We start from the raw sequence: 27,928 nt of genomic DNA on the forward strand, positions 1-27,928 counted from the left end.
CGATGGAGCTCGCACTGGTTTCTGCAACGAAAAGAGGGGCAGGGGAATACAACTGGTTGAAGCGGACGAACCGCGTAAGCGAACGAATCGCGTAAGCGGACGAACCGCGTAAGCAGCCGAACTGCGTAAGCGAACGAATCGCGTAAGCGGACGAACCGCGTAAGCGGACGAACCGCGTAAGCGAACTAATCGCGTAACCCCTCCCCTAACGCGGTTCGTCCGCTTACGCGATTCGTGATGACGATGATGGAGTCGTGTTCTCATACCAAATGTGTTCTCAATGTGTTCTCATACCAGGCCATATAAGTTGCATAGGCTAAACGTATACCACCATTATCGGCAATATTTTCCGATTGTACCACACTATCTGGCCAAGCGGAATCACTAAAGTGAAAGTGTTGATATTGATCACGGAAGCAATCATAATGATCTTTAAAGAAAACCGAAGATCTATGATCCCACCAATCCACTTCATTGCCATATTTATCAAAGAAACGAGCTTCATCATCAAACGCATGGATTATGGCATGGGCTAATTGACTACCCAATTGACCATAATTTACAGCCAAAGGATATAGGGAAGAACGAAATTGATGTGGCTGTAGTAGAGCTAAAGGAATTACAATACGATTCTCTTGACGAATATATTTAATAGACTGAGGCATATTTTCTGGATCATAATAATTTTGGGTTAATTCATAAAATTTCTTCCGTTTCTTTAAGGCTTGCAGGGAGTAGATTTCCTGTAGGTTTCTCAGATAATCGGAGTTATTGAGTTCTAGCGGCCCATATTCTTCATCAAAATTGGTTTCATTATAGCTGTATATATGCAAAGAGAGAGCATTTAATTTTTCCAATGAATATCTGAGAACTCTTGAACTCATCCATTTATATTTTTTAGTTCTCATCCATATGAATAAGACCGACTTTAAATCTTCGAAAATATTCTTTACAGCTGTTTCCATTTCTTCCACGGAATTTCTTCGGTACCACATATTTTCCACTAGATCATTAAAATGAAATTTAGTTTCCTCTAGGCAATTTCGATCTTTAGCAGCAAAATGATGCACTAGACTATAGAAAACATAATTGGCTATAATCCTTTTGGGAGTCCTTGCCACAACCTCTATAAGATTATAATGGTATCCTTCATTCTCCTCCAAAACGAAATCTTGAGGTATAGAACCAAAAGCAATTTTCACATATTTTTCAATATCCATATGGGGAAAATATTTCCCCTGCATTCGATCAACACTAATTTCATTGCGATATTCATAAGGACCATAACGATCTTGTGTGGCTCCTTTGGCTAGATTCTTCTCAAAGAGGACCAGATCATGGGCAGTTTCTTTTGCCAAAGTTGAGTTCACATCAAAATACTCCATGAGATTTTCCTCCATCTTCTTCTCATACCGAGACCAATAATTCCCCTCACTATTATTGGGATACAAGGGCAAGGGAAATGCAAATTTCTGATGACCTATTACCAAGCCATGAATGGAGACATTTTTGGGATAAGGCACCACATAAAACCCCATCATTATATTATGGCTATATTTGTAGGCTATATGGGCCACCGTTGTAAGCCAATCGAAATCTTGCTCCTGCCATTCTTCATCATTCTTCAATAAAGGCATTTTTCCAAACTCCTCTATGATAGCCCTTAAGTGCTCTCGATAACTCTCTGAATCCGCTGCCTTATTTAAACAGGATCTATAAAATTTGACCACCTTTTCCTCATTTGTATCCAGAGCTTTGAATTCAATATCCTCCATCATTGCTTTCAACTTAAAATCAAAAATTGTATTCATTTCCATGAGGACATTTTTCTGCATTTGCCCTTCATCAGCTTCATGAAAATGTTTCCAATTGCCGCAGGCAAATTCATAGAAATCTTCACAAGGATCTATGGATTCATTGAGATATTTTTGAATTTCTTCAGATTTCGACAAACGTATTTCTTTCTCGGAATCTTTAAATTGTGTTGCCAAACATATAAAAGGCACAAAACACCCAATTATTAAAATGTTTAATGAAATCGTAAACATTTTTCATTATTATTATTATTTTGGTCGAAATTTTTAAATACCGACGGCTTTGATTCAATATTGAAACTAAACGAAATCGTTAGGGAAAAACAAACATTTGTTTTTTTTTTTTTTTATTTCCAAAAAAATATCAAACCAGGTCACAAAAGGTTATCACATAACAACGAATAACTCATCAAATGGCAACATAATTTCTGAAAACTATTTATTTTGGCAAATGGTTCTCTCAAACAGAGAAAAATATTTCCTATTAAAAAAATGGTTTTAAATTAAAAAAGTAACCAAATTAAAACATAAACTAATGTAATTAACTTTTTAATCAAATTAAATTAAATTATCCCAATTAAAATTGTAATTTAATAACAAAAATATTTCCAATTAAAAATATAATGGAATATTTTGTTTGGAGATATTTTATTTCTAGGTGTACACAGAAAATATATCACCAAAATATTTAAAATGATTAAAGTTGAAGGAGTAATAAAATAACAAGTATATGCAGCAGTAAGTTCGGCCAATCTTAAATGGCCACCACCATGAATCAAATATTATAGTTTCCTTTGAAATTTCAGTGGGGTTTGATGACAGATATTCTCCTAAGCAGAGCAGTACACTTCCCGAAGATAAATTTAAAGATTTTACCTATGAAACATTTTTGTTTGAGTTTTAGAGGAATTATTAACATTCTTACAATGATTACAATAGACATCCAGACAGACGGACATGGTTATATCGTCTTAGAATTTCTCCCTGATCAAGAATATATATACTGTATATAGTCGGAAATCGATATTTCGATGTGGAATGAAAAACGGAATGACAAACTTCCCACCAAAAAAAATTTGGAAGTTCTTCTCAAGGCACAACTTTAAAAGAACTTCCCAAAATGCTCTCCCAAAGATGTTCTTTATTTTAACTGCACAGGAAGTTCATTTGAGTCAATTTTTTTTATAACCCGCTTTTCTCATATTTTCAAAAGGAAATTTATTTTTATTTGTTTCAAATAGGTTAAAAACATATTAAGAATTAATAAAATGGTACAAATTATTTAAACTTAGCCGAAAAAATATTAAATCGATTGTAGAAAAATTGCAAATTTTTTTAAAATATTTGATGACAAACGCTGCAGACAAGCGTTATAATGCATTACAAATCATAAAAAAATTTTAAAAATTATTTATTTGTCAAAATATCACAAAAATTCTTAATTTACATTCAAAACACTGAATTCACCTCACACCTTAGAAGTGATGCAAATTCAGTGCAGCGGCTGTTGAAATGTTGGACATCCATCCTAAGACAAGCCCATGTTAAATTCATCGTTTCTGTGTCAGAGATCGTAGGGGGCGTTCATGTGGTGAAAATAGGGTACCTCATTTTTGGACACCTGGTCGCGGAGGGGGACCTCCCCTTTGTCGGACTTTTTGAAAATTGAACCAAAGTTGACCGATTTGCTTGAAATTTTCATTGAAGGTTGGGGTTGGGGTTAAAATTCTCTAAATTATTTGAGATTTACAGAGAACATGCGGTGAGGTTATGGAATTAATATGGGGTACCTGATGATTTCATATGTGGAGGGGGACCTCCCCCTTGCCCTACTTTTTGAAACTTGGAACAAAATTATGCGATTTGCTTGACATTTTCATTGAATGTTGCGGTTGCCATCTAGACAAAAATTCGCTACATTATTTTTCGATATTTGGTCGGGGAGGGGGACCACCCTTTTGCCCGACTTTTTTTAAAGTACAGTGAAAACAAAACTAAACTCCCCCGACTGAAATTTTACGGAAAAATTAGTGAGGTTATGATATTTATATCAGGTTCCTGATTTTTTAATCAAAATAAAAGGGCATAGGGAGACATCCGCTTCTCTTAAGTACATGCAGAGAAACAATTAAACTTTACCGAGTTACTTGAAATTTACAGAGGACTGGGGAGAGGTTACGATATTAATAGTTGATACCTGATTTTGTGATATTTGGACGGAAGAGAAGCCGCCCCTTTAGGCTTATATTTTGCTTGACATTTTCTGAGACGTTTACAAAAGGTACGCTACATCACTTTTCGATATTTGGTCGGGGAGTAGGTCCTCCTCTAAAACTGCAAAAAAAAAAAATCTTAAGTTTTCTTGAAATTTACAAAGGCAGTGGAGGAAGGTTATGAACGAAGGAAAGTTTCAAGAATTTTCAGGGAAGGTTAGGGGTGCTATTGACTACGGTGTTTGTCGATATTGTATCGGGGAAAGTGACGTCCCTTTAAAACAATAAGCAAAATTTACACATCTCCGATCTACTTGAAATTTACAGGGAACGTGGGAGGAGGTGATTAAATTTATAAATGATTTTTAAATTAGTATATGATTTTTCGATATCTGGTTGGAGAAGGGGAAAATTGTAATAAAATTTTTCGATTTACTCCGATTGAATTTATAGGGACCATTGAGTAGTTATGAAATTATGTTAATATATATATATATATATATATATATATATATATATATATATATATATATATATATATATATATATATATATATATATATATATATATATATATATATATATATATATATATCCCGTGGGGGATTGCTAGATCCTCTATCGGGACCCTCCCATTGGCGAATTGGGGAAGCTCACTTTGCCTAACAGCAAAGCGGGTACCGAGGAAATAAAATACTCGGGGGTGACCAAAAACTAGCCTAAGGGACGGCAGCTGGTCCCTTAGTACCACTGGTGGGCAGAAGCTGAGGCAGCTGGTATGGCAACCAATGGAAATCGGTCGGCGCTCCGATGGCCACCAATGGAAACGGCTTCCGAACAGCGGAAAGCGGACGTCGGTGTTGGAGCAAGCGGTTCGCTATATAAATGTGTACTTTGGTTAGATGGGATGGCGTCTACAAGCTGGCAGCCCCAGCACCATCATAGGTTACAGTAGGCCAATCACCCACTTAGCCGAAATTAAACCTGATTAAACCTGAAAAAAAAAAAAAAAAAAAAAATATATATATATATATATATATATATATATATATATATATATATATATATATATATATATATATATATATATATATATATATATATATATATATATATATATATATATATATATATATATATATATATATATATATATATATATATATATATATATATATATATATATATATATATATATATATATATATATATATATATATATATATATATATATATATATATATATATATATTATATATATATATATATATATATATATATATATATATATATATATATATATATTGTAGAGGGTTGTCCGTAAATGGTAATTTTATGATTTTTGCACAGGCTTCTGCCAGACTTCTTTTTAGTAAAGAACTTAAATTTACATGAAATTGGCAGAGGGTACATCATTTTCCAACATTTTAGCAAATGTTAATGTGGTAAAATTGTTTTCTACTTTTACTTTTTCCGATTTATTAGATGGGAAACAATTATTCTTTATATGTTATTATAATATAGTGCTTAATTTTCAGATATGTTGAGGAGAAGGATACCTTTCATTGACAAACCACACTTAAAATTCACAGGAAATGTTGAAGTTTGTCCAACTACTTGAATACAGAACATTTTTTAAGACGAACCATTTCTCATATGCATATCCGCCGTATTTGTACCTATAAACGAAAGAGCAAGTAGTCCAATTTGTTTGAAAGAATTCAAATCATTTCGAATTTGTTTTCAGCACGAAGAATATGGTTGACTAAGTTAACGCAAAATGTTCCTACAAATACGCTTCGGAAGGCGCAGCGAAGCGCCTCCCCCCATATAAGCCGTTCTCCAGATTTGACCTCCGGAGCCTCTTGGAGGAGCAACATTCATCCGATCCGGTTCAAATTTGAAACGTGGTGTTAGTATATGGCCGCTAACAACCATACCAAAATTGGTCCATATCGGTCTATAGTTAGGTTAGGTTAAAGTGACAGCCCTATTAAGTTTCAGACTCACTTAGACTATTCAGTCCATTGTTATATACAGCCCATCCCCAATCACACAAAAATTGGTCCATATCGGTTCATAATCGTGGTGGCCACTCAAGCCAAAAATACTCTACCAAAATTTTATTTCTATAGGAAATTTTTTTAAAATTTTATTTCTATAGGAAATTTCGTTAAAATTTCATTTCTATAGAAAATTTTGTCAAAATTTCATTTCTATAGAAAATTTAGTCAAAAATTTTATTTCTATAGAGAATTTTGTCAAAATTTTATTTCTATAGAAAATTTTGTCAAAATTTTATTTTTATAGAAAATTTTGTCAAAATTTTATTTCTATAGAAAATTTTCTTAAGATTTTATTTCTATAGAAAATTTTGTCAAACTGAATTATATACGTATTTAATTGGTCTTTTTAATTTAATACGTATGGACTTACTTACAATTTAGAAGACGGAGGTTTTAAGATACCTTGCCATCGGCAAGCGTTACCGCAACCCAAGTAATTCGATTGTGGATGGCAGTGTTTAGAAGAAGTTTCTACGCAATCCATGGTGGAGGGTACATAAGCTTCGGCCTGGCCGAACTTACGGCCGTATATACTTGTTTGAGTATATGTCTTAAATCTGATACATTCTTAACCTGACAACAAGCTCATGGGAATTTGTTTTTGTGAATATTCTAAATCTACCCTACACCCAATTGGTATCATTGAGACATTTTTCACATTTCGTAAACCTGTCTACCACATGTTAGCAGACTATTTGGTTTATTGTTTATTTTATATAAAACAGCAACAAAATTTCCTTATTTATTTACTCGCTCATCGTACAACACAATGACAGTCTTAAATCATTCGTCAGGCAAAGAGGAAACTTAAGTATCCCATCATTACTACTAGAGTGATTGTGGAATGATATTGAACAAAAACCCCAACACCATAATATTGGGAAAATTGTTCATGAGCACAAAAATCGTTCATATGTTCAAATTCTAAAATCACTTAAGATGGGAGGATGATGTCACCTCCATCGTACGAAAAATGTTGCGTATTTAAAATCCATTAACATCTGGTAAGATTAACTCTTCAATCCACCAAACATAATAATGACTATGAGATGAATTTAAAGCAAATTCATTTAATATTCACAGTGGGGGAAATTTCTCGATTAAGTACCCAGTAAAAAAAGCGTCGCCAAAAAAATAGTGAAACTGCTCTTTTTGGATCCGGAAGTTGTGAAAAATTGGCGCAGAAGCGATGAATTTAACATGGGCTTGCCATAGGACGGATGTCCACCATTTCAACAGCCGTTGCACTGTTGATCCGAATTCAGTGTTTTGGATGTGAATTAAAATTCTTTGTGTTATTTTGGTAAATAAATAATTTTTAAAATTTTTATGGTTTTTATGCATTTTAACGCTTATCTGAAACGCCTGACCTCAAATATTTTCCAAAATTCGTAAATTTTCTAGAATGGATTTAGCAACTTTTTTTTTGAAAAAAATTTTATTATGTTATTAATCCTATTTAAACAAAAATGTAAAAATTACCCTTTAAAAATATGAAAAAGGCGAGATATAAAAAATTGAACCAAAAGAACTTCGTGAGTAGTTAAAATAAAGAACATCATTGGGAGGATATTTTTGGAACTGTTTTTAAAGTTGTTCCTTTAGAAGTAACTCCAACTTGTTTTGTTGGGTAAAGTCACTGTACAAAATGAATCAGTGAGAAAGGCAAAAAAAAAAATTTTCGAGAAGACTTCCATTTGTTGTTCATAGTGAGATTTCAGTCATTCTGGAGGCTGAAAGCATTCGAAGGTTGTGCAGGAACACCAGGCTCGAATGATGAAATCCAATTATGAAAAAAACCAAAAGGATTTTCAGCGGTGGATTATCTCTGGTGACATTTCCGATCGGAAATAACATCAAATTTTGGAATCAGTTTGACTTCAAATCACAATGAATAAGTCTAAGTGAACCTGAAATAAATCGGGCTGCCACTTTAACCCTTTTAACCCATATTTCAAATTGGCCTTTGGCACGAACTATGGTCTTCAAGTCATCATACCCAGCACAAAAGTTGTTAGATATTTCCGCTCATTGCGAGAGAGAGCCTATCCAGCTATCCGTCCGTCTGTGGAAATCTATTATAATTGTATACGACCCCCTTATAAACTGTTCCCCGAAATTGAGCTATATATAAAGGTTAATGTTCCCATATGTTTACATTTAAATCTGAACCGACAATATATTTTAGGCTTCTTAGAGGACAATATATTTAAGCCTTCTTAGAAAATCTATTGACTTAAAATTTAAGTCGGTTAATGCCCTGGGGTAGAATACAATGTTAGTAAAAAAACAAGTATATACAGACGTAAGTTCGGACAGGCCGAATCCGAATTATATACTAACATCACGTACCAAATTTCAACCGAATCGGTTGAATTTTGCTCTTCCAAGGGGCTCCGGAGTTCAAATTTGGGGATCGGTTTATATGGAGGCTATATAGAATTATGGACCCATTTCGACCAATTTTTGCATTGGTGTTTATATATTAACACCACGTACCAACTTTCAACTGAATCAGATAAATTTTAGTCTTCCAAGAGGCTCCGGAGGTCAAATCTGGTGATCGGTTTATATGGGGGCTATATATAATTATGGACCGATGTGGACCAATTTTTGCATGGTCATTAGAGACCATATACTAACACCATGTACCAAATTTCAGCCGGATCGGATGTAATTTGCTTCTCTTGGAGGCTCCGCAAGCCAAATCGGGGGATAGGTTTATATGGGGGCTATATATAATTATGGACCGATGTGGACCAATTTTTGCATGGTCATTAGAGACCATATACTAACACCATGTACCAAATTTCAGCCGGATCAGATGAAATTTGCTTCTCTTAGAGGCTCCGGAGGTCAAATCTGGGGATCGGTTTATATGGGGGTATATATAATTATGGGCCAATGTGGACCAATTTTTGCATGGTCATTAGAGAACATATACCAACACCATGTACAAAATTTTAGCCGGATAGGATGGAATTTGCTTCTGTGGATTGCCGATTCTCTAGGCTATACGTTAAAGTGGACCGATATGGCCCATTTGCAATACCATCCGACCTACATCAATAACAACTACTTGTGCCAAGTTTCAAGTCGATAGCTTATTTCGTTCGGAAGTTAGCGTGATTTCAACAGACGGACGGACATGCTCAGATCGACTCAGAATTTCACTACGACCCAGAATATATATATACTTTATGGGGTCTTAGAGCAATATTTCGATGTGTTACAAACGGAATGACTAAGTTAATATACCCCCATCCTATGGTGGTGGGTATAAAATATGGGAAACATTTAAATCGGAACCAATTTTGAGGCAACTTCGCAAAAGTTTATTTATGATTTATCGATCGATAGATATGTATTAGAAGTATAGGAAAATTGGAATCATTTTTACAATTTTTCGACTAAGCAGTGGCGATTTTACAAGGAAAATGTTGTTATCGACTCAGGAGCCCACCCTAAGCATTTTTGCCAAAGACACCATGTGTCTATCTCTTCTCCTTCTGGGTGTTGCAAACATATGCACTAACTTCTAATACCCTGTTCCACAGTGTTGCGCAGGGTAATCTTGAAATAAATCGGGCTGCCACTCAACCTTTTTAACCCATATATCAAATTAGCTACCTTTGACTCGAACTATGATCTGCAAATGACCGACAAAGCCATCACATGCAAAATGAAAGTTGCTAGATATTTTGGCTCATTCCCAGCGAGATGACTGACACTATGATATTTTCCGAAACTTGCTCTGCGAAATGCCCCAGCCGCAAAAATCGAATGTATTGACATCCGGAGGTTTTGGTGGCCATTCTACGGTAAAAATGAGGTGGAGAACCTCCTCTTAAGCCAACTCTTGAGTCTAAATACAAAACTAGATAGCTTCCTTAAAAATTTCTTTACTGTACAGAATCGCATCTTTGGCTCGATATCAACTCCCAAAATTCCAAAAAGAGAAGTTCAAAATCCTTGGATCCAAGGAAACATATGCAATAAAATTTATTGGACATAATTAATTTGTATACCCTCCACCCTAAGAATGACAAAGTTAATATACCCCCATATTAACTTTGTCATTACATTTGTGACACATAGAAATATTGATCCCAGACCCCATCAAGTATATATATTCTGGGTCGTGGTGAAATTCTGAGTCGATCTAGCGATGTACTTTCGTCCCACAGCCTCTCCGGCTGTCCGTCCGTCTGTGGAAATCTATTATAATTATACATACAGCCCCCATATAAACTGTTCCCCGAAATTGAGTATATCACCTATTAAAAATCCACGATTCAAGTTTTTCTAATAAAAAAATCTCCCATTGTCTTACACTGTCAAAATAACCACCCATACTTTGGTTTATCTAAATAATCACATCTCACATATGGAGAATGTATTGCTCTCCATGAATGTTGTGAGGGAGATCCCCTTCACCCTAGAGGGGAAATTGTACTTGATGAAACACCAGCTCAAAAGAAATCACACAAGCATAGAGAAATCAAGTGCTTTCTTCTGTGATGTTCTCACGAAGACCACTTTTCATAGCCATTCCAAAATCACCAAAAAGCCCATGAATCAGTCATGGCAGAGCAGAGCAATCCACCCATTCATTCGTGTACCTCATTTTGAGATTGATAACACATATATGACTCCAATATCATTGCCTATCTAACCACTACCTCTAAGATAAAATGTTTCTATGTATCTCATTCTGAAAGGGGATACATGAAAATTATATTTACACATGTTCCATGGGTAATGGCAATGTCTCCAGCAACCGTTTGTCTTCTTTAACGAATGGGGACCCATTTTGATTGGTTCGACTTCTTCCTCTTTCCTAACAACATCAGACCAAGGGTGAGTGAGTTTAGTGTGGAGTTTCATTGATGTTGTCTCCCAAAACAGCCACAAGATACTTGCAGATAATACTGATGTTGATACTGTAGATAAAATTTTATAGAGATTGTGCTGCATAGAAAAACTTGAGTTTTAATTGTAAGAATTCTATTCTAATGCAATGCATTGGACCACCCTCTTTCATACTATTATGCTGCAAGTATCACCATTGCCAGCATCACCACCAGTGTCTTTCATAAATATTTCAGATATGTGAAAAAAATAAATTATAGTTCATTTTAGTTTTAGAGCATATATGTTGCAGCTAGACGTAGTGTTTCACACTAAGAAATTAGTTAGTGATGCCTATAAAGTGTTTAACACTTTCCGAGTTAATTGCCTAACCCACTCGTAACAAAATTATGATACACCCTCAATTGTGTGTATAACCCAGCGATCAAAATGATTTTAAATTTGAAAATTTTGGTAGAAAAATTTTTATAAAACAAATAAAAATGGATAAAGTTAGGCGAAGATGATTGTATTCATGTCATGGTACATTTGTGCCACTAATTGAAACAGTTGTTCACTATTACTCTAATTTTCAAACCTGAGCTGAGTCCGCTGATCCTATTGGACACGTATGTGCGCGGTCATTCAACCCACGGACCTCCGTGCTGCAGTCCTACTCTCTTCCCGTAGATCCCTAATAATTTGGTTATTTAAGTCAATGTAAAGTATTTTCTCCGATCTTTGGACTGCTCCTCTCTTCCACATCGCTCTGTGAATCTCTAGTTTCCATTCACCTAATTCAGCTTGCGTCGCAACTTTGGATCTCCTATTCTTTAAATTTTAAACTGCAGATTGTCTCATTAAAGGAAAGGTCTATTCAGGGATTAAAGGTATAATCCAAATCTATTATATCGAAAAGGATAAAAACTATACTGTGGTTGATATGTATTCTAACAAACTTCAGGTTGCTATAATTTTTAACTCCTCTTCTGTAAGATTCCAGTGGAAATTCACTTTATTGCTACAAGCTTACAAAATCATTTTGATCTATTGCAATCAGAAATAAAGTTATGCGTAATGGAACCCAATCGTGAGATTGCTTCATATTTAGTAGGAAAACCCCAAGTGGCTATCATTTGATCGTAATCATACTTTCCGAAAAACTCAATTTTCCGAAAACTTCCATTTTAGATTAGTCTAATTCTTGATGTTTTGGTAGATTTTGTCAACATATTCCTCTCGCAATAAAAGTTATTTCAATTTGATATAGAAATAAAAGAAAATTGACTACATTTTCTATAAGATAAAAATATGTTGACACAATTTTCTATAGAAGTAAAAGTTTGACAGAATTTTCCATAAACATAAAATGTTGACAAAATTTTCTATAGAGATACAATTAAAAAAAAATCCATAGAAATAAAATATTGACTTTAAAAAAAAATGCCATAGAAATAAAATTTTTACTCAATTTTCTTTAGAAATAAAATTTTGACAAAATTCTCCATAGAAATCAGATTTTTACAGAATTTTCTATAGAAATGAAATTTTGACAGAAGTTTCTATATATATAAAATTTTGACAAAGTTTTCTACCAAAAAAATTGAGAAACTTTTCTCCAAAAATAAAATCTTGACCAAATTTTCTACAGACATATAATTTTGACAAAATTTTCTACAGAACTACAATTTTTACCAAATTTTCTATAGACATACATCTTTTTATAGAAGTAAAATGTTTACAAAATTTTCCATAGAAATAAAATTTTGATAGAATTTTCTATACACATAAAATTTCCTATAGAAATAAATTTTTCACAAAAATTTCTATAGACATAAAATTTGGACAAAATTTTATATAAAAATAAAATTTGGACAAAATTTTATATAAAAATAAAATTTTGACAAAATTTTCTATAGAAATATATTTTTGAAAAAATTTTATATAGAAATAAAATTTTGACAAAAATTTCTATAGAAATAAAGTTTTGAGGAATTTTTTCGGCAAAAATAAAATTTTGACAAAATTTTCTATAGAAATAAAATTTTGACAAAATTTTCTGTAGAAATAAAATCTTCACAAAATATTCTATAGAAAAAAAATTTTTGACAAAATTTTCTGTAAAAATAAAATTTTGACAAAATTTTCTATAGAAATGAAATTTTGACAAAATGTTTTATAGAAATAAAATAAAATAAAATTTTGACAAAATTTTCTATAGAAAAAAAATTTTGACAAAATTTTCTATAGAAATAAAATTTTGACAAAATTTTCTATAGAAATAAAGTGTTGAGGATTTTTTTTCTGTAAAAATAAAATTTTGACAAACTTTTCTGTAGAAATAAAATTTTGACAAAGTTTTCTGTAGAATTAAAATCTTGACAAAATATTCTATAGAAATAAAATTCTCTATACAAATAAAAATTTTCTTTAGAACAAAAATTTTGACCAAATTTTCGTTAGAAATAAAATTTTGACAAAATTTTCTACAGGAATAAAATTTTGACAAAATATATATAAAAATAAAATTATGACAAAATTTTCTTAGTAATAAAATTTTGATAAAATTTTCTATAGAAATGAAATTTTGACAAAATTTTTTATAAAAATAAAATTTTAACAAAATTTTCTATAGAAATAAAGTTTTGAGGAATTTTTTCTGTAAAAATAAAATTTTGACAAAATTTTTTATAGAAATAAAATTTTGACAAAATTTTCTGTAGAAATAAAATCTTGACAAAATATTCTATAGAAATAAAATTTTGAGGATTTTTTCTGAAAAAATAAAATTTTGAAAAAAATTTCTATGGAAATAACATTTTTACAAAATTTTCCATAGAAATAAAAGTTGACAAAATTTTATATAGAAATGAAATTTTGAGAAAGTTTTTTATAGAAATAAAATAAAATACAATTTTGACAAAATTTTCTATAGAAATAAAATTTTGACAAAATTTTCTATAGAAATAAAATTTTGACAAAATTTTCTATAGAAATAAAATTTTGACAAAATTTTCTATAGAAATAAATTTTTGAGGATTTTTTCTGTAAAATTAAAATTTTAAGAAAAATTTCTATAGAAATAAAATTTTTACAAAATTTTCCATAGAAATAAAATTTGACAAAATTTTATATAGAAATGAAATTTTGAGAAAGTTTTTTATAGAAGTAAAATTAAATAAAATTTTGACAAAGTTTTCTGTAGAATTAAAATCTTGACAAAATATTCTATAGAAATAAAGTTTTTACAAAATTTTCTATAGAAATGAATTTTTTACAAAAATTTTTATAGAAATAAAATTTTGACAACATTTTCTATAGAAATAAAATTTTGACAAAATTTTCTATAGAAATAAAGTTTTGAGGAATTTTTTCTGTAAAAATAATATTTTGACAAAATTTTCTATAGAAATAAAATTTTTACAAAATTTTCTATAGAAATGAAATTTTGACAAAATTTTTTATAGAAATAAAATTTTGACAAAATTTTCTATAGGAATAAAATTTTGACTAAATATATACAGAAATAAAATTATGACAAAATTTTCTATAGTAATAAAATTTTGATAAAATTTTCTATAGAAATGAAATTTTGACAAAGTTTTTTATAGAAATAAAATTTTAACAAAATTTTCTATAGAAATAAAATTTCGACAAATTTTTTTAGAAATAAAGTTTTGAGGAATTTTTTTTGTAAAAATAAAATTTTGACAAAATTTTTTTATAGAAATAAAATTTTTTTCTGTAAAAATAAAATTTTGACAAAATTTTCTTTAGAAATAAAATTTTGACAAAATTTTCTGTAGAAACAAAATCTTGACAAAATATTCTATAGAAATAAAATTTTGACAAAATTTTCTGTAAAAATAAAATTTTTACAAAATTTTGTATAGAAATGAAATGTTGAGAAAATTTTTTATAGAAATAAAATAAAATAAAATTTTGACAAAATTTTCTATAGTTTTGAGGATTTTTTCTGTAAAAATAAAATTTTCTATGGAAATAAAATTTTTACAAAATTTTCCATAGAAATAAAAGTTGACAAAATTTTATATAGAAATGAAATTTTGAGAAAGTTTTTTATAGAAATAAAATAAAATACAATTTTGACAAAATTTTCTATAGAAATAAAATTTTGACAAAATTTTCTATAGAAATAAAATTTTGACAAAATTTTCTATAGAAGTAAATTTTTGAGGATTTTTTCTGTAAAAATAAAATTTAAAAAAAAAAAATTTCTATAGAAATAAATTTTTTACAAAATTTTCCATAGAAATAAAATTTGACAAAATTTTATATAGAAATGAAATTTTGAGAAAGTTTTTTATAGAAGTAAAATAAAATAAAATTTTGACAAAGTTTTCTGTAGAATTAAAATCTTGACAAAATATTCTATAGAAATAAAGTTTTTACAAAATTTACTATAGAAATGAATTTTTTACAAAAATTTTTATAGAAATAAAATTTTGACAAAATTTTCTATAGAAATAAAATTTTGACAAAATTTTCTATAGAAATAAAGTTTTAAGGAATTTTTTCTGTAAAAATAAAATTTTGACAAAATTTTCTATAGAAATAAAATTTTGACAAAATTTTCTGTAGAAATAAAATCTTGACAAAATATTCTATAGAAATAAAATTTTGACAAAATTTTCTATAGTTTTGAGGATTTTTTCTGTAAAAATAAAATTTTGAAAAAATTTTCTATAGAAATAACATTTTTACAAAATTCTCCATAGAAATAAAATTTGACAAAATTTTATATAGAAATTAAATTTTGAGAAAGTTTTCAAAAAAATTGACAATTTTTCCTACAAAAATTAAATTTTGACCAAATTTTCTATAGCCACATAATTTTGACAAACTTTTCTATGGACACATAATTTTGACAAAATTTTCTGTAGATATAATTTTGACAAAATTTTTTATAGAAATAAAATTTTTAGAACATTTTCCATACAAATAAAATTTTGAAATTTTCTATAGAAATACAATTTTTGCAAAATTTTCGATAGAAATAAAATTTTGACAAAAATTTATACAAAAATAAAATTTTGACAAAAATTTCTATAGACATACAATTTTGACAGACATAAAATTCTATCAAATTTATCTTCAAAAACAATTTGACCAATTTTACTACAAAACTAAAATTTTGACAAAATTTTCTATAGACGTAAAATTTTGAAATAAAATTTTTGCAAAATTTTCCATAGAAAAAAAGTTTTTACAAAATTTTCCATAGAAATAAATTGTGTATATATTCTACAGAAAAAAGAAAAATGCTAAAATTTTCTATAGAAATACGATTGTGACTAATTTTTTTTTATAGAAATCAGATTTTTACAAATTTTTTTTTATAGAATTTCAATTTTGACAAAGTTTTCTATGGAAATAACATTTTGACAAGTATTCTATAGAAATAAAATGTTGACAAAGCTTTTTTATAGAAATTAATTTTTGACAAAGTTTTCTATTGAAATAAAATTTTGGCAAAATGTTCTATAGAAATAAAATTTTGACTAATCTTTCTAAATTTTCTATTGAAATAAAATTATGAGAAAATTTTCTATGGAAATAAAATTATGGGAAAATTTTCTATACAAATAAAATTATGTGAAAATTTTTTATAATTTCAATATTAAAAAATTCATTGACCAAAGTCAAAAACTTAAAAAAATGATTTTTTTAATTTGGTAGATTTTTGGTAAAATTTTCTTAAAATTTCGCGTATATAAAATGGAAGAAGAAATGGTCAGAAGGCCAGATTTACTCGTAATACATGTGCAAATGCCAATAATCGCCACTCCGATATCCTCAATTGTCTGCAAAATTACTCGTATGAGACTAACTCTTGGCATTGTCCAACAGTTAGTGATTTAAGGTAATATAAATGGATCAAAATACCACAGAACTAACATGCAGACTGTGATGGCTTGTCGGACGTTTGAAGTCTAGAATTTATGCCAAAGGTAGTCAATCCGAATAAATCTAAACTGATTCTAAAATTTGATTTATTTGAACGATAAAAATAAATAAATTTAGCGCTTTACCATGTAAGTATTTATCTCTTATTAGATGCTGGTCTAATTTTGTCCAATACATCAAACTTATTTCGATATACCATATGAGGCTATCGTAATGTTCCTGGGGTAAAGGCATAGTTCTGGCTTCGATCGGTTTATATTTAGGTCTTTCTTGCCAAACCAAATGGCTTCCTTAAGGCTCATTCTGCCCTCCTCCAGATTTTGGACGGATCAGACGTCTGCATAGGTATTATAAGATTGTGTATGTAATAGATTACAGATAAGCAATTTCGACAAAAATAAGACTGCAAAAAAATTACCAATATCGCATCAAAATATTTTTGTTGGGTTATCATGGTATATGTTAGTGCATTTGAAGTCATTAATGCAACATCAAACTACAAACTATTCATTACCCAACCATAAATGATCTCCATATACATGGTCATTGCTTATGTATGAATTCGTACGAATATATGGGACTATAGTATATGTGTATGTTTAAAATATTTTCATTTTTTTATGATTCGTATCATAAAGAACTGTATACAGAACATTATTTTCATAGCAAATGATGTGTCATATTTTTTTTTCTGTGTTACAAATTTACCAGATGCACTTCTTCGATTGCAATGCTCCTCCAAGCATTGTCGTCGCATGCTTACCCATAATGAAGGCCTGATGGTGAATGAGGAGGATGGACCATCAATGATATTTCTATGTAAAGTTATTACTTGGTTGGTGTGTAATCATTTGTTTGCGTAACTTTATTAAGTACTCCAGAGATATTTCTATTCGAGTTTATGTTGTTTCGGTTTCATGAATACTCCCTTCATTGTGGGCAAAGGGATAGATTTTAGTGTCAGCAAAGTTGTTACCGATCTAGAGTAACACGGAGAATATGTGCTGCGTAACTGCAATTATGGTTCAATGAATACCAGGTTTTTTTCTTGCAAAGGACAATGTGATGACACTTTTTTTTTTGTTAAATTGTAAATTATCAACAATGTGAGAAAGTTTATAATATGAAGGAATTTTATGATATGTTACTTGCCATTCAGGCGCCAAGTGCGGTGTCTTGTGAAAATTCGTTCGCATTGGTATATACACGCAAAAAAAATAAAACGTTTGGAGAATTAAGAATTTGAAACATCAAATGACATGACAACGTCAAATATAAAAGGTCTTGATATTTCTTGGTAAAAGAATAAGGTTGTATTTTATTTTATTTTATTTTATTTTTATTTCGGGATTGGCCATCCCAGATATTGCAATCTGCCTACTGACAACTTTATCGTAAAGCTTGACATTTTTGAGATTATACGTCCTCAGAACCAGGGCTGTGGAGTCGAGCCAATTTTGCTCGACTCCGACTCCAGCATTTTTCATCAGCTCGACTCCGACTCCGGAGTCGACTCCGGGTAATATAACTAAATCTCATTTTAATACCACTAATTTGTAGTTCTATTGTGGGAGTACCGTAAGTGGATCGATATAAAGTATCGTATTTATTTATGTGTGCAAAAAAGGGTCTTAATTTCACATTAGATGCCAATTGAACTCTATATTTCAAATTTAGGACAATGTTTAATAAATAAAATAACGATATAAATACCCATCATAATATGAGAAGATACAAACAGTATATGTATTTGTGGACCAAAATTATTGATGCTATCTCAAATCCTTTAAATTTGTTGCGAGCTATATAAAGGTTTATATTCCCCTATGCATGAATTTGAATCTGAATCGATTTAGGCAAAATTGTATATAATTCTACAAAATCTATGTACTTAAAATTTAAAACTAACGTTATAGGACGTAACACAATTTTAAGAAAAAATAAAAATGCAAGGAAAGTCTAAAGTCAGGCGGGCCGATTATAATATACTCTGCACAACTTTGTAGTTAGATCTACATTTTGATAAAATCTCAAATCAGACTTCTACAAAATCTCGGGCAATATTTGGAAAATATTTATAATTGTTTAGACAATTTCGCAAAAATGCATTAATTCATTGAAAAATTTGAAAATTTGACTCATTTCTACAAATTTTCGACTTAGCAGTGAGTATCAGTGAGCATACAATTTTGGAAAAATTTTTGTCTAGTAAATAAAATTTTGCAAAATTTTAAATATAAATAAAATTTTGCTAAATTTTCCACAGAAACAAAATTTTGACTAAATTTTCTATAGAAATAAAATTTTGGCAAAATTGTCTATAGAAATCAAATTTTAACCAAATATATAGAAATAAAATTTTGAATAAAAAATAGAAAAAATAGAAATAAAATTTGGCAAATTTTTTTATAGAAATAAAAGTTTAAAAAAATTATCAATAGAAATACAATTTAAAAGAAATTGTGTAGCAAACAAAATTTTGCAAAATTTTCTATAGAAATAAAATTTTTCAAAATATTCTATAGAAACAAAATTTTGACTAAATTTTCTATAGAAATAAAATTCTGACTAAATTTTATATAGAAAAAAATATTTTTATAGTAATAAAATTTTGAATACATTTTTGTAGCAGTGAGTATCAGTCAGCATCAGTAAGAAAAAAAATTGAGAAAATTTGCTATAGAAATAAAATTTGACAATTTTTTCTTATAGAAATCAAAATTTAAAAAAAAAATTATCAATAAAAATACAATTTTAGAAACATTTTAGTGTAGTAAATAAAATTCTTCAAAATATTCTACAGAAACAAAATTTTGACTAAATTTTCTATAGAAATAAAATGTTGACCAAATTTTCTAATAAAAAAATCTATTACTATAAAATTTTGGCAAAATTTTCTATAGAAATAAAATTTTTACCAAATTTTCTAATAAAACAAGTAAGAAAAGTCTAAAGTCGGGCGGGGCCGACTATATTATACCCTGCACCACTTTGTAGATCTAAATTTTCTATACCATATCACATCCGTCAAATGTGTTGGGTGCTATATATAAAGGTTTGTCCCAAATACATACATTTAAATATCACTCGATCTGGACAGAATTTGATAGACTTCTACAAAATCTATAGACTCAAAATTTAAGTCGGCTAATGCACTAGGGTGGAACACAATGTTAGTAAAAAATAAATATGGGAAACATTTAAATCTGGAGCAATTTTAAGAAAACTTCGCAAAAGTTTATTTATGATTTATCGCTCGATATATATGCATTAGAAGTTTAGGAAAATTAGAGTAATTTATACAACTTTTCGACTAAGCAGTGGCGATTTTACAAGGAAAATGTTGGTATTTTGACCCTGTGTAAAATTTCAACTAAATCGGAGTTAAAAATTGGCCTCTACGGTCATATGAGTGTAAATCGGGCGAAAGCTATATCTAAATCTGAACCGATTTCAACCAAATTTGGCACGCATAGCTACAATGCTAATTCTACTCCCTGTGCAAAATTTCAACTAAATCGGAGCAAAAAATTGGCCTCTGTGGTCATATGAGTGTAAATCGGGCGAAAGCTATGTATGGGAGCTATATCTAAATCTGAACCGATTTCAACCAAATTTGCCACGCATAGCTACAATGCTATTTATCCTCCCTGTGCAAAATTTCAACTAAATCGGAGCAAAAAATTGGCCTCTGTGGTCATTTGAGTGTAAATCGGGCGAAAGCTATATATGGGAGCTATATCTAAATCTGAACCGATTTCAACCAAATTTGACATGCATAGCTACAATGCTAATTCTACTCCCTGTGCAAAATTTCAACTAAATCGGAGCAAAAAATTGGCCTCTGTGGGCAAATGAGTGTAAATCGGGCGAAAGCTATATATGGGAGCTATATCTAAATCTGAACCGATTTGGCTGATATTTTGCAAGTTTTTCGAGACTCATAAAATATTCGGATGTACGGAATTTGAGGAAGATCGGTTGATATGCACGCCAATTATGACCAGATCGGTGAAAAATATATATGGCAGCTATATCTAAATCTGAACCGATTTTTTCCAAAATCAATAGGGATCGTCTTTGAGCCGAAACAGGACCCTATACCAAATTTTAGGACAATCGGACTAAAACTGCGAGCTGTACTTTGCACACAAAAATACATCAACAGACAGACAGACAGACGGACAGACAGACAGACAGACAGACAGACGGACATCGCTAAATCGACTCAGAATTTAATTCTAAGACGATCGGTATACTAAACGATGGGTCTCAGACTTTTCCTTCTTGGCGTTACATACAAATGCACAAACTTATTATACCCTGTACCACAGTAGTGGTGAAGGGTATAAAAATCTATTACTATAAAATTTTGGAAAAATTTTCTATAGAAATAAAATTTTGACTAAATTTTCTATAGAAAAAAATATTTCTATAGTAATAAAATTTTGAATACATTTTTTATAGAAATAAAATTTTGACAAAATTTGATATAGAAATAAAATTTTGATAAAACTTTTTATAGAAATAACATTTTGACAAAATTTTCTATAAAAGACAACTTTGAAAAAATTTTCTATCAATATTCCACATATGTATATGGCCTTAAAATAAAATTAAAAAAAAAATAATTTCGATTGTTCCAAATATTTCAAATAAATTGATATGGGCATTAAAATGGATCGATTCAGCCCATCTGCTAGTCTAACATTCTAGGAAACATAAAAAGATAGCCGTAATTGGAAGACGATTTTCATTTACAATCATGCTGTACATTGATTGAATGAATAACGCAATGGAAACTAATTTGCGTAAAAACTTGCTTAGTTACAAAAAATGTGAAGTGAAAAATTTGGTTAAGCCGGAGTCGGAGCCGAGCAAAATTTTTACGACTCCGACTCCGACTCCAGCAAAATCTTCAGACTCCGACTCCAAGACTCCGACTCCGGCTCCGGCTCCACAGCCCTGCTCAGAACGTTATAACATACGAGGGCTATTTGTATTCTTTGCAACAAAAAATGGAATTAGGGTTAGGTTAGGTGGCAGCCCGATGTATCAGGCTCATTTAGACTATTCAGTCCATTGTGATATCACATTGGTGAACTTCTCTCTTATCACTGAGTGCTGCCCGATTCCACGTTAAGCTCAATGACAAGGGACCTCCTTTTTATAGCCGAGTCCGAACGGCGTTCCACATTGCAGTGAAACCACTTGGAGAAGCTTTGAAACCCTCAGAAATGTCACCAGCATTACTGAGGTGGGATAATCCACCGCATTGGTATATACACGCAAAAAAATAAAATGTTTGGAAAACGGGTATCAAACGACATGACAACCGCAAATATGAAAGGTCTTGATATTTCGTGGTAAAAGAATAAGATTGTATTTTATTTTATTTTTTTTTTTATTTTATTTCGGGATTGGCCATTCCTGGTATTGCAATCTGCCAACTGACAACTTTATCGTAAAGCTTAACATTTTTGAGATTATACGTCCTCAGAACATTATGAAATACGAGGGCTATTTGTATTCTTTGCAAAAAAAATGGAGTTAGGGTTAGGTTAGGTGGCAGCCCGATGTATCAGGCTCACTTAGACTATTCAGTCCATTGTGATACCACATTGGTGAACTTCTTTCTTATCATTGAGTGCTGCCCGATTCCATGTTTAAGCTCAATGACAAAGAACCTCCTTTTTACAGCCGAGTCCGAACGCAGTGAAACCACTTAAAAAGCTTTGAAACCCTCAGAAAATTCACCAGCATTACTGAGGTGAGATAATCCACCGCTGAAAAACTTTTTGGTGTTAGGTCGAAGCAGGAATCGAACCCACGGCCTTGCGTATGTAAGGCGGACATGCGAACTATTGCACCACCATGGCTCCCAAAAAAATGGAATTAAATAGTGAACATTTTCGTGCGATTATTTTTACAACTTAAGACGTGGATTAACTCAACAACAGTGCATCGAAGAATTGAAATTAACTTTTTGGTGAGAAAGCTCCGTCAAGGAACAATGTTTATCGATGGTATACGGAATGCAACCGAGGTCGTAGGTCAACCAACATCAGTTATTGTTCTGGAAACGATGTATTCTGTGCGCCAACTGATATTGCAAGATTGTCAGTGACCTATCGTGAGATTGAGACAACCTTGGGCATTAGGGGAACCAGCATATATTCATTATAGCATGAACATTTGACCATCAAAAACTGTTTTCGCATTGTTCAGCGGTTGCTACTCGAGCCAAAATAATCTACCAAAATTTGGAGAACATTTTTCCTATAAAACAACCAAAAAAAGAACCAGTTAATTTTTTTTTGTTATTTTTTTATATACATATGTCAAATTGTTTTTGTAACGTAGTCTACATATTGTAAACGCTGTTTAACCTAAGATATATACTTAGTATTAAGGTGCAACTATATGTCAAGTTTATGCAGTCCTAGTTAGTTTTTATAAAATAAAAAACAAAAATTTGAAATCAAATATAAAATAACTCAAATATATAAGTTCGAGGATTAAAAATTGTTAACATAAAAATAAATATTATTTAAATATTAAATTTTTAGTTGCAAATAATTTAACTTATTGGTTAGTAACCTGCGTTAGTAGGCATTTGAGAGTAGTAATTCCTAAATTTTTATATTTATATATCAAATGGTTTTTGTAACGTAGTCTACATATAGTAGTAAGATATATACTTAGTAATAAGGTGTAATAATGTCAAGTTTTTGCAGTCCTTAATTGTAGTCCTAATTATTTTTATAAATTTTTTAAAAGTAAATTTAATGTAATGTATTTAATTGTCTAGTTTTAATTTCTATAGAAAATATTGTCAAAATTTTATTTCTATAAAAAATTTTGTCAAAATTTTATTTCCGTAGAAAATTGTGTCAAAATTTTATTTCTATAGAAAATTTTGTCAAAATTTTATTTCTATAGAAAATTTTATTAAAATTTTATATCTATAGAACACTTTGTCAAAATTATATGGTATATCTGTAGAAAATTTTATTTCTATAGAAAATTGTATCAAAATTTTATTTTTATAGAAAATTGTGTCAAAATTTTATTTTTATAGAAATTTTTGTCAAAATTTTTAGATATGCAGAAAATTTTATCGAAATTTTATCTTTATTGAACATTTTTTCAAAATTTTATTTTTATAGAAAATTTTGTCAAATTTAAATTTCTATAGAAAATTTTGTCTAATTTGTCATAGTTTGATTTCTATAGAAAATTTTATTTCTATAGAAAATTTTATTAAAATTTTATATCTATAGAAAATTTTGTCAAAATTTTATTATTTTTATAGAAAATTGTGTCAAAATTTTATTTCTATATAAATTTTTGTCAAAAATTTTATATCTATATATAATTTTGTCAAAATTTTATATATGCAGAAAATTTTGTCGAAATTTTGTTTTTATTGAATATTTTCAAAACTGTATTTCTATAGAAAAATTTTGTCTAGTTTTAATTTCTATAGAAAATATTGTCAAAATTTTATTTCTATAGTAAATTTTGTCAAAATTTTATTTCCGTAGAAAATTTTGTCATAATTTTATTTCTATAGAAAATTTTGTCAAAATTTTATTTCTATAGAAAATTTTGTCAAAATTTTATTTCTATAGAAAATTTTATATCTATAGAACACTTTGTCAAAATTATATGGTATATCTGTAGAAAATTTTATTTCTATAGAAAATTGTATCAACATTTTATTTTTATAGAAAATTGTGTCAAAATTTTATTTTTATAGAAATTTTTGTCAAAATTTTTAGATATGCAGAAAATTTTATCGAAATTTTATTTTTATTGAACATTTTTTCAAAATTTTATTTTTATAGAAAATTTTGTCAAATTTTAATTTCTATAGAAAATTTTGTCTAATTTGTCATAGTTTGATTTCTATAGAAAATTTTATTTCTATAGAAAATTTTATTAAAATTTTATATCTATAGAAAATTTTGTCAAAATTTTATTATTTTTATAGAAAATTGTGTCAACATATTATATCTATAGAAAAATTTATTAAAATTTTATATCTATAGAACACTTTGTCAAAATTATATGGTATATCTGTAGAAAATTTTATTTCTATATAAAATTGTGTCAAAATTTTATCTCTATCGAAATTTTTGTCAAAATTTTATATCTATATAAAATTTTGTCAAAATTTTATATATGCAGAAAATTTTATCGAAATTTTACTTTTATTGAATATTTTTTCAAAATTTTATTTCTATAGAAAATTTTAATTTCTATAGAAAATTTTGTCTAATTTTAATTTCTATAGAAAATATTGTCAAAATTTTATATCCATAGAAAATTTTATTTCATATTTGTTGTTTTGATCTCAGCTTTAAAACCATTGTGTTGACCAAACTACAAGAGTAGCTTAACCAACAGAGGACAAGAATGTTTGCCAAATTTATTTGGGCAAAGCTCTATAGACTGCAAGATGGTTGCAGTCTATAGAGCTATCAGAATAAATTCAGGCAGTTCACTAAACCCATGGTGAACCACACTTGAACCTTCCGAAAAAAGGTTTATGATAGCCGGCTTATGCCGAAATAAATTCATGCATACATTTCTCTTTTCCTTTGCCACCATCAAATCATCGATAGAAAATTTTATTAAAATTGTATATCTATAGAAAACTTTGTCAAAATTACATGGTTGTATCAAAATTTTAGATATGCAGAAAATTTTGTCGAACTTTTATTTTATTGAATATTTTTTCAAAATTTTATTCTTATAGAAAATTTTGTCAAATTTTAATTATTATAGAAAATTTTGTAAAATTCTATTTTTTATAGAAAATTTTGTCTAATTTTAATTTCTAAAAAAAAATGTCAAATTTTTTTTCCGTAGAAAATTTTGTCAAAATTTTATTTCTATAGAAAATTTTGTCAAAATTTTATTTCTATAGAAAATTTTATAAAAATTTTATATCTATAGAAAATTTTGTCAAAATTATATGGTATATCTGTAGAAAATTTTATTTCTATAGAAAATTGTATCGAAATTTTATTTTTATAGTAAATTGTGTCAAAACTTTATTTCTATAGAAATTTTTATCAAAATTTTATATCTATATAAAATTTTGTCAAATTTTATATTTGCAGAAAATTTTGTCGGAATATTATTTTTATTGAATATTTTTTCAAAATTTTATTTCTATAGAAAATTTTGTCAAATTTTAATTTCTATAGAAAATTTTATCTAATTTTAATTTTTATAGCAAATATTGTCAAATATTTTGTCAAAATTTTATTTCCGTACAAAATTTTGTCATAATTTTATTTCTATAAAAAATTTTGTCAAAATTTTATTTTTATAGAAAATTTTGTCATAATTTGATTTCTATAGAAAATTTTATTAAAATTTTATATCTGTAGAAATTTTTGTCAAAATTATTGGGTATATCTGTAAAAAATTTTATTTCTATAGAAAATTGTATCAAAATTTTATTTTTATAGAAAATTGTGTCAAAATTTTATTTCTATAGAAATTTTTGTCAAAATTTTATATCTATATAAAATTTGTCAAATTTTGTTTTATTGAATATTTTTTCAAAATTTTATTTTTATAGAAAATTTTGTCAAATTTTAATTTTTATAGAAAATTTTGTCAAATTTTAATTTTTATAGAAAATTTTGTCAAATTTTAATTTTTATAGAAAATTTTGTTTAATTTTAATTTCTAAAGAAAATTTTGCCACATTTTTTTTTCGTAGAAAATTTTGTCAAAATTTTAGTTCTATAGAAAATTTTGTCAAAATTTTATTTCTGTAGAAAATTTTGTCAAAATTTTATTTCTATAGAAAATTTTATTAAAACTTTATATCTATAGAAACTTTTGTCAAAATTATATGGTATATCTGTAGAAAATTTTATTTCTATAGAAAATTGTATCAAAATTTTATTTTTATAGAAAATTGTGTCAAAATTTTATTTCTATAGAAATTTTTGTCCAAATTTTATATCTATATAAAATTTTGTCAAATTTTATATTTGCAGAAAATTTTGTCGAAATTTTATTTTGATTGAATGTTTTTTCAAAATTTTTTTTCTATAGAAAATTTTGTCAAATTTTAATTTCTATAGAAAATTTTGTCAAAATTTTATATCTATATAAAATTTTGTCAAATTTTATATTTGCAGAAAATTTTGTCGAAATTTTATTTTTTATTGAATATTTTTTCAAAATTTTATTTCTATAGAAAATGTTGTCAAATTTTAATTTCTATAGAAAATTTTGTCTAATTTTAATTTCTATAGAAAATATTGTCAAAATTTTATTTTTATAGAAAATTTATTTCTATCGAAAATTTTGTCAAAATTTTATTTCCGTGGAAAATTTTGTCAAAATTTTATTTCTATAGAAAATGTTGTAAAAATTTTATTTCTATCGAAAATCTTGTCAAACTTTAATTTCTATAGAAAAATTTATCAAAAATTGATTTTTATAGAAAATTTTGTCAAAATTTAATTTCCGTAGAAAATTTTATTAAAATTTTATATCTATAGAAAATTTTGCCAAAATTTTATTTCTATAAAACCCTTTGTCACAATAACATATGAAAGTTTGATTTCCTTTCCGGGCAAAAACTTTGCCTAATCTACCTATTTACGGTATGGGGCCATTCTTCATTAGCCCCTTGATATATTGAATATTTGAATTCCAGTCAAGGCCATACACGATAAAAAAACATTACACTCAATTTGTGGTTGAGTTACAATAAATCCCAACAATAATTAAATGGAAAACAAACCAATAAAAATAAACGCTCTGATTTATCCATTTGTGCAACACACCAGAGAAATTTCTATAATAACAAAAAAAAAACCTTATCATTCATATGGCTCATAGTTCAAAATCATAACCACAAACATCAGAAATGGCATCAACAACAATGACAGTAGTCATCATTGCCATCATCATCATCACCATCGGCATCACCGCCATCGTCCTTACTGCCGTAATAATAATAATGATGATGAGGTGGAGGACAATTCTCAATAAATACACTTTCGCTGCATTCACTCAT

General features: G+C 28.6%; 1 protein-coding gene across 1 annotated transcript; it reads right to left on the reverse strand.

Moving 5' to 3' along the window:
- Nucleotides 1–260: 260 nt before the first annotated feature.
- LOC142234429 (neprilysin-1-like) lies at nt 261–27,928 on the reverse strand. Its single transcript, XM_075305564.1, has 2 exons — nt 27,799–27,928; nt 261–1,972 (listed from the first exon to the last, which is right to left on the reverse strand). Exons 1-2 carry the CDS (start codon nt 27,926–27,928, stop codon nt 261–263), a joined length of 1,842 nt encoding a protein of 613 aa, XP_075161679.1.

Source organism: Haematobia irritans, chromosome 1 (genome assembly GCF_050003625.1).
Source record: "Haematobia irritans isolate KBUSLIRL chromosome 1, ASM5000362v1, whole genome shotgun sequence".
Lineage (NCBI taxonomy): Eukaryota > Metazoa > Arthropoda > Insecta > Diptera > Muscidae > Haematobia > Haematobia irritans.